Genomic DNA, 8,339 nt, shown 5'->3' with positions numbered 1-8,339 from the left:
TATTGTCAGCTGGTGCTTTCTTTATTGTTGTCCTGTTAGATATTAATATCATAAATCGGTCTGATATCAGCCAGAACACAAGAATGAGATCATGTTGGCCAACATCTAAAATCTCTGATATAAGCATGTCGACAGAAGCACTCTGCTCCTTTTTTGGAGTGAGCCAAGACCAACTCCAAATCATATAATGAGTTTAGCACATCTTCAGTTTCACCAGGTGTTTGCTAGTTGCTGCTGGCTAGTCTGAAGGAGTTGACTAGCCAGGGTTGAGGCATTGGGATTGGGAGCTCCGTGAGGTGGAACCTCAGAAACTTGGGGACTGCAGCTTCAAAGTTTTCATCCAGGCGTTTTGAACAGCTGAATGGTTGCCATGGAGATTAGAGGATTTCTCAAACATGCATGAAAGAATCAAAACAACACTCCAGGTGTGTTTTTGATGAGGGAACAACATTATAACATGATGTAAAGGTCAAAACAGTCAATTCATTTGAACACTGCCCCATTTTCCTTATGAATGTGGCATGAATTAAAGACATATATTACCAAAAAGCTTTGTTACAAAAAGTAATCAGCCAAACACTAATGTTCTTACTAAGTTCTGAGTTGAGTTCCCTCAAACGCATTTTTAATTTTTCTTTTTAATTTTACATGATGCATTACAGCTAAAACAAAAATGCTTCAAATTTCCTGACACTTTAATCTTTTCCCTTATTGTCTCATTCCGGTTACAAGCTTCATTGTATTTATTGAGACTTTATATGAAGTGGTAATAAAGAACACACTGTTTTAAAATCTTTCAGGAAGAGATTTTCATTGTCAGATGAAAATTTCTTCAAAAGATTTTAAATCTGTGGTTTTTCATTTTTTTTATCAACCACATTTTATGCCTTAGTTTTAATTTCATAGGAAGAATGAACCCAAAGTGCAGCAACTTTTACTCAAATATACTTAAGAAAGAAGGACATAGCCATCCATTATGAATAATATTTATTTTTCTAGATGGACAAAAAAGAAGAAAAAACCCCAAAAAATATTTAACATGAGAAATGTGGTAATTGTTATTAATAGGGCAATACACTAGACACTAGTTAAATGTTGGAAATCTATATAAATGTACACATCTCTTCTCAACACATATGTGTCTATATTGTTATTTTCATTTAAAACTCTAAATGTTTATTGAGCACTTTATATTCAGAATTCACAACGGAGTTAGTTTCTACATTTTCAGTTTGAGGATTTTGGCCAACATGGCCGACCATTTGGACACTGCTGCAAAAACATGAACAAGCTTGAGGGTCAAGCCAGGTGCTGGAGCTGATCAGAGTCTGTAAGGAATTGCTCCATAAAGTGCCCCATTCCTCTTCCTGCCCCCGAGATTCTCGAGAACCTGTCCTTTTTTTAATGTTATCCCTGAAGTACACACACTTCCTGGATTTTGATTTGGTTTCAGAGCAGACATAACACAGTACTTCTCTTGATTTGGCTTCTTATTGCTGTGAGGTGCTAGATCACATCAGTAACCAGTTAGAGAATTGTTTAAGTATAATAGAAAAACAAGGCTACTCCATTCATCCATTTTCTAACACCCTTGCTCCTTAGTGGGGTCAGGAGGGTTGCTGGTGCCTATCTCCAGTTAACATTGTGGGTGAGAGGTGGGGTCAGCCTGGACAGGTCACTAGTCTGTCACAGGGCAACACAGAGATAGAGAGGACAAACAACCATGCATGTACAGGAAGAACATGCAAACTCCATGCAGAAAGACCCTGGGCCAGGAATCAAACCCAGGACCTTCTTGCTGCAAGGCAACAGCGCTACCAACTGCACCACTGTGCAGCCCAAGGCTACTCATATTATACATAATTTATAGTTTAAAAGATTCTCAAGAACATCCTGCCCTCTAGTGGTTGAATCTGCTGAGTAGAAAACTAGCCTTCTAAAAATTTAATTAAAGAGCACTTTTCATAAAAACGGGAGGCTAACAGTTTTCCATATAATAGAAACTGGAGTGAATGACGAACATCATGGCAGGTTTCTGTCTCCAGAGAGGCAAGGAGCTTCTGGATGATGGACATAAAAATATGCACAAAAGAAGTTAATCAACAAACCCAGATGAATCCAAAATAGTTCAATAAATACAATAAAGTTAAATAAATACAAAATAGCACACAGCAATTATAAAAATAAAACATGCAAGCAACACAAAAAAGCCACATCGGCACATAAGTTTCTCTGAAGCTTTTTGATACTTGATGCACATTCTGTCCTCCTGTCCCTCCACAGGATCCAGCTGAGTGTGTCTCTTCAGGCCTGGGATCATCTGATGGAACACCCGATGGGTCTCACAGTAGGAGCTGAGACACACCAGACAGGACATCTGGGCCTTGTCGGTGCAGACGCTACACACAACCTGTCCTGCATCAGGCTGTGGTTCCGAGCTGCAGCAGGCGGTCTGCTGAGTCAGCAGCTCCAACTGATCACTGAGCCCAGACATTCCTATGCTGGTCTGAAGCTCTGGTCTGCTGGTGAAGCGCCTGTTACACAGGGGACACTGGCATCTGTCAGTGTTGTCCCAGTATTTGGTGATGCAGGTCCAGCAGAAGCAGTGTTGACATGGCAGAGCCACCGGCTGGGTGAACACATCCAGGCAGATGCAGCAGAGTGGCTGATCCTGAGCTGCCATGTCTGACAAGTTTCAGCAAACACAAGCCTTTAAGAATGTCCTAAAGATATTAAAACATATTAATATTATATAGTCCAGGTGAACCCTGAAGCCTTGTGGCATTTACAATGCTTTGCTGATGCGTGCAATTCATCTTACATACGCTTTTCTTCTATTTGTCATGATTATATGTTTCAAATGTAAAAAAAAGTTTAAAACCACAAAGAGGATGTCGCTGCAGCAAACAGAAACAGCTATGGATGACTGCACTGCACTCTGGGTCACTGTTTAAGATTCAGCTTTCCAATATTTCCAGCAAGTTAAGATCAATGTGATCACATTGTATTTGCAAAAAGCTTTTTGTTACTGCTGTATCTGTGTATTTTCTGTATAACAAGGACAGAAGCCCACAGGAAGTGAAAGTCAAAGCTTAATGATGCAAGATCTTCCAGCTTTCAGAAATCAAAACAAAGACGGCATGGTGATTGTTTCATACTTGCTGCATTTCAGTTCCCTTTGGCCACTTTCTAAACACAAATAGCTGTACTCACCTGCTGATCCCACACAAAGGCCTGGCTGGGTGTGAAAACAAAACATAAAATTGTTGTTGATCTTGGATGTTGTCTGCAGACAGCTGAGGCTCTGATGATTTTGCTTTCATTTCCTGTCAAGCATGTGATTTATAATAAACTCCTGCCTGAATTTGCTCTGTGTAATCTGCAGTCAGCTGATAAGACCTCCTCTTTTATCACTTTAACCAATCAGTGAAAAGCCTCATTAAGTGAGAAGTGAACTGTTTATGTACATTAACCTAAATGTATTACTAAGTGGTGCTGAAGGTTGTAGAACATATTCCATCCTGACCAGGTTGAGATGTAGTAACTTGTTTGAGAGCACACATTTGATTGGCTAACAGCCAGAAAAGTTGAAAAGTGAAAGAAAGTCACTGAAGATCTAAGAACGTCTACAATAAGTCTGGGAACTATTTTATAGTCACATTCTCAAAACTCCAAGATTAACAGCAGAAACAGGACAGGCATCCTCAAAGAACACCAAAACTGTTTTTAGAATAGATTACAAAGCACCAAACATTGAGTCCTTTAATGCGCTCATTTTAATTCTGCTGATTAGAATAGTTTTTAAACATGCAGCTGGTATTGGGATAGAAACTGTTGATGGCTGCAGAAAGTGTGTTGAGGTCCAACTTCTTAAAGGAACATTTAAAACAAACATTAGATAAGAAACTGGAGCCTGTGTGAATAATGTTAATGTGTGAAACAGTGAAAATCCACATTCAAACGTATACATAAGAACATGAACAGCTCAAATAAATATTAAAAAGTCCAGGTGAGTGAATGAAAACCAGTCAACAACTGTTGAAACAGCAGCAATATCAGAGTCACAGACGTCGAGTTATATCAGCGTTCAAAAGGAAGGCAAAAGTAGATAGAGCTTCTGCTGTAGTTCAACAAATCAAGCAATATATGTGTGTATATGTTTTATTTATGTAGGTGTTTTTTATGCTGGTTTACAGCAGCTGAGCTCAACAACACTGTGTGTAAGCCCCCAAATGCTTTAAGGATATATTTTCTGTTTAGAGCTGATGAAAGTGTCACATTTATGATTAGAATATTACATCAGACCAATAAAAAATGGGAGTGAGATTTAGATGCTTGTATCAGTTGGTGAGGATAAAAACGGAGCCAGAATGGCTGGAGAACCGGTTTTAGCCAGAACTACCAGAACAGGATGACCTCAGTGCTACAACATTTCAGTCTGAGGTAAAGACACATCAGCTCATCGTTTTTATCATGACATTGACCCGGTTTAGTCTACAGTCTAACAACATAAACAAGACAAAAAGTAAGAGAATGTGTGTTCTTTTGTTGTTACAAACAGTGTTGGAAAAAACTGCTTATTTCTCTTTAAATGTTGCCACATCTGTCAGGAGAATGCATTCGTGTGTTGAGCAGTAGAGTTGAGTATGTGGGTTGAACCCATGAATGATCTGGCAGTACCATCAGAACCAGTCATCCCTAAAATACTCATCACTTTAGGTTTTTAATTTGACCTCCAAGTAAATTTGGGGGCTTACACACAGCACCGTTGAGCTCAGCTGTAAACTGGCATAAAAAAACAATGTTTGCTGTTATTTACGAGGCAGTTTTTCCAGATGGCATACACTTCACCCATGAAGACAGGAAATAAAATAAATGTGAACTTGAGTCATTACACCCAGAATCATGAATTTCAATTGGTTTTTCCATTAATTGTAATGATTATGCTTTCTGCTAAAGGAAGCACAAAAGTCAGTCTCAGAAAATGTTAAGAATAAATAATACCAATAAAAAAGATCTTTTATGCAGGCATCTCTTGGCAACCCCACTCACCAGTATCATATTAAATACATGCGAAATGGCAAAAAAGTTGAAGAAAAATTGAATGATTTTTATTGGGTATTTTAAAAATAAATTAAAATTTTATATCTGAGCCAAATTTATGTTTGATTCAGATAAATAATTAATTATCTCAGCCAAATCTATGTTTTTTTCATATCTGTAAATAATCCTTAGTAAGCCTAAATAATACTAAGAATTAAAAAAAACGTATATACACCACAAGAAATATGAATATTCTACACGATTCCCTGTTTCACTTCTCATAACTTCAATGAAAAAAAAATCACATAAAATTTAAATACCAGAATTTTGTTTCTTTTACAACTTTAATTATTTAAACTCTGTTAGTATATACTTACTAATTACATTCAAGACATTCTAGAATTGATAAGATTGTTATTTTTATTAATTTAAAGGCATATGTGTATACAATATGAGTTCGTAAATAAAATCAAACAGATGTAAATGCATAAAGCATTCTCTGCCATGAATTATTTGTGTGAGTTTATTTAACTCTTAAGTCCTAACACTTCAAACTTATCACCTGAAAAGCTACATTCACGATTTATAATTTATGGAACAATAGTTCAGAGATTGTTTTCAAGTATGGCCCTGATTCCACATATTAAGTTCACATTTTGACATAAGACAAACTTATAAGCACAAAAATGAGAGGAGGAGTTAAAAGAAGCCCAATTAGTTATAACACAAAGGAAGCCTTTTAGTGGGAGCAGACTAAAAGTCAAACATTTTGAAATGAGTGGATCAGTCACTGCAGCTTTGGGCCTTAGCTGCCACTGCCAGGCCGAGTCAAAGTGAATCTTCCAGACGGGTCAGGTATGAACCACCTTTCCCACAGATCCGAGTGGACGGCTGGGTCATTCCATGGTTTGAATGGACCATTCCAGTGCAGCAGGTGTGCCCCCTGCAGGAAGCTCTCTGCATAGCGTGCATCGGGGCTCCAGCCTGAAGACAAAACAAATCCTGCAGGTCTGATGTGGTGGTACCATGTGTAAAACTATTCTTAGTCACTAAAATGCTCCCTTCCATGAAACTGCATATTCTTACTTGCTTGCTCACTAGCTTTGGTCTGGATTTCTGATCATGTTTTTCTCTCTTCTCATGGCATTATCATGTTTGAAAGGTTAGTTAGAATCTTACCCAGGTGTCTGACATGCCAAAGAGGATCCAGCGCTGTGTATTTGTCATGAAACACTATAAGCATGGGCGGAGTGGCCACGCCTCCTGCCATAGCACTGCTGTAAATGTTCTGCCTGTTGGAGAGAGGGATGGGTTACTGATCAGGCATATCCAAACAGAAGCACTAAAGTAGATGCTGCATCTCACCAACTGTTGATAGAAGTTTCCATCATTGTGTTAAAAAACCTCAACCATTCATCAGTTCACTCCATCTCTACTTGTCTCTACTCCAAATGGATCGGTTGTGCTTACAGAAGAAAAGGACTTGGATGTTTCTGTAATGTCTAACAGAGCCAAATATATGTTTTGTATTTATAAATGATCCATAATAAGCCTAAATGATACAGTGAACTAAAGAAAAACACATGTATACCATATGAAATGTGAATATTCTACATGTCTTAAAGTAAATAAGCCTTTTGGATACATCTGAAATTATATCATATATATTTTTACCTCCAGATCAACCAGACTGACAAGGAATAATTCTGTGGCATCAGCATCACAGTTATGAGATGCTATAAGTATTCCACATATATGAACTATTACAGTGTTTACCCAAATGTCACAGCATTGTCCAGATAATATCGTTATTTAATCTCATGCTGTGCTATGCAGACACTCTCTCTGCCCTGATGAAGGTTCATTCATCTCTACATGCCTCCTGCTCCAAGTGGTTCCAACAGCAGAGGAGGCTGACCCAGTTTCTGATGAATTTGGCGGCACTCACAATACCATGCAACCCATCACCCTGCACCTTCCAGCCCCGTTAGTATTGACCAGTGATGATCCTCTGTTTGGGTTCTGGTTAACTCAGCTGCACCAGAGACTCCATTAGAACAAAAAGGAGATGAGCAGAATGTCTCCACTGTAGGACTGGATTTTTTATTAACTTTGCAGTTGCAGAAACAATGTTTCCCATTCACCTGAAATTCTCCTCCATCCATCTCTCCAGCTGTTTGGTGATCTTCTGCTTCTTCCACTCTTTGATTTCTGCGACAAACACTCCGGGGTTGAAGGAGCAGTGGTTGGGGTTGATGGCCAAGTCTTTCACTTCTTGCTTTCTGTAGTCTAGGAAGCCCATGTAGGTGGTCTGAGGAACAAGATCAGAAAACAACAGACTTTAGCTACCAACATAAACTCCATCATCTATCTTACACTCGACAACCCAGAAAATATAATACTGAATAATTCATATAAATTTGTATTTACATAATCAATCCAGTGTAATGTGGTTTTCATTAAAAACCGTAGAAATGCACCTGCATGCCAATGCTTCGCACCATCTCATGTGTGGAGGGTAAGTCACAGTCAGAGGCAAAAGCAGCAGCATGTCCTGCTTTCAGCTTTATATTGTAAAGGTCCTTAATGTCACCTGGAAATAATAATCATTTGAAGGTATAACCATAGAGTTGTACATTGCTGATCATATAACGTAAGAGCAGTTCTTCATTTAGATTATTATTGTTGCTGATTCAACAAAGAACTTTCACAAACACTGACTCTCCAATGAAAGCATACAGCAAAACACTGACAACTACTTCCAACTATTTCAGAAATTTGTTTTGTATGTTTTCAAAAGTATTTTTTATTTTTTGGGGGGAATAATTTAACTAGCAGTTGCCAAAAGCGTTATTTAAACTTAATCAGTGCAGCACTTTGTTGTAAAAATGCAAATGACATTGCCATAGCTTATTTGAAATAGGCAGTCCAGGATATTGGAAAAGATTTTAAGAATTCATAAAAATCTGAGGAGGTAAAAATAAAACCAAAAATGATCTATCTGTGTCTGTCCACCCATGCATACATGTATGTATGTATGTATGTATCTGTCTGTCTGACTGAGTAGCTCATTATATATGATACTAAAATGGTGAAATGTATCAACAGTGAGACAGCAACATCTAAACTCTACCCAGATTCTGTTTTTAAACACATACCCTGCACAATGACATCGTCGTCCACATATACAGTTGTGGTCAAAAGTGTACATACACTTGTAAAAATGAGGAGCTTGTTCTTCAGTCGGGCTGGCCGTCTGATTCGCTTGATTATTCAGCGACGAGATCAGAACACCG

The 8,339-nt window shown here is 38.2% G+C and overlaps 2 protein-coding genes across 4 annotated transcripts in view; both read right to left on the bottom strand.

The window, feature by feature from the left end:
- Nucleotides 1–1,761: 1,761 nt before the first annotated feature.
- Nucleotides 1,762–3,352, bottom strand: LOC106956374 (E3 ubiquitin/ISG15 ligase TRIM25-like). 2 transcript variants are annotated; one of them, XR_001426760.1, is made up of 2 exons: nt 3,214–3,352; nt 1,762–2,723 (listed from the first exon to the last, which is right to left on the bottom strand). XR_001426760.1 is itself a non-coding variant. In XM_015047177.1 (2 exons), exons 1-2 carry the CDS (start codon nt 3,257–3,259, stop codon nt 2,147–2,149), a joined length of 585 nt encoding a protein of 194 aa, XP_014902663.1. In that variant the 5' UTR covers nt 3,260–3,346; the 3' UTR covers nt 1,762–2,146. The 2 variants fall into 2 exon arrangements, 1 of the variants encoding a protein (XP_014902663.1); XM_015047177.1 differs by having other exon boundaries at nt 1,762–2,685; nt 3,214–3,346.
- Nucleotides 3,353–5,142: 1,790 nt separating this feature from the next.
- glt8d2 (glycosyltransferase 8 domain containing 2) overlaps nt 5,143–8,339 on the bottom strand; it is a 17,285-nt gene continuing 14,088 nt past the window's right edge. For both annotated transcript variants that reach the window (XM_015047176.1, XM_015047175.1), the window contains 5 exons: nt 8,202–8,231; nt 7,524–7,636; nt 7,188–7,354; nt 6,223–6,335; nt 5,143–6,027 (listed from right to left, as the gene is read on the bottom strand). In XM_015047176.1, the coding sequence (XP_014902662.1) occupies nt 5,849–6,027; nt 6,223–6,335; nt 7,188–7,354; nt 7,524–7,636; nt 8,202–8,231 (602 nt within the window). In that variant the 3' untranslated portion in view covers nt 5,143–5,848. The remainder of the gene's footprint in view (nt 6,028–6,222; nt 6,336–7,187; nt 7,355–7,523; nt 7,637–8,201; nt 8,232–8,339) is intronic.

Source organism: Poecilia latipinna, unplaced genomic scaffold, assembly GCF_001443285.1.
Source record: "Poecilia latipinna isolate Pla-1442-1.1 unplaced genomic scaffold, P_latipinna-1.0 Scaffold813, whole genome shotgun sequence".
Taxonomy (NCBI): domain Eukaryota; kingdom Metazoa; phylum Chordata; class Actinopteri; order Cyprinodontiformes; family Poeciliidae; genus Poecilia; species Poecilia latipinna.
The sequence above is the reverse complement of the archived record's forward strand: the minus strand, read 5'-3'. Positions and strand labels throughout refer to the sequence as shown.

Excerpts from the sequence above, each read along its gene's own strand:
- LOC106956374 (XM_015047177.1), bottom strand. The coding sequence starts at position 3,259 with ATGTTTTGTTTTCACACCCAGCCAGGCCTTTGTGTGGGATCAGCAG. Across the intron at positions 2,686-3,213 it reads CCTTTGTGTGGGATCAGCAG|ACATGGCAGCTCAGGATCAG; the intron begins GTGAGTACAGCT and ends GAAACTTGTCAG.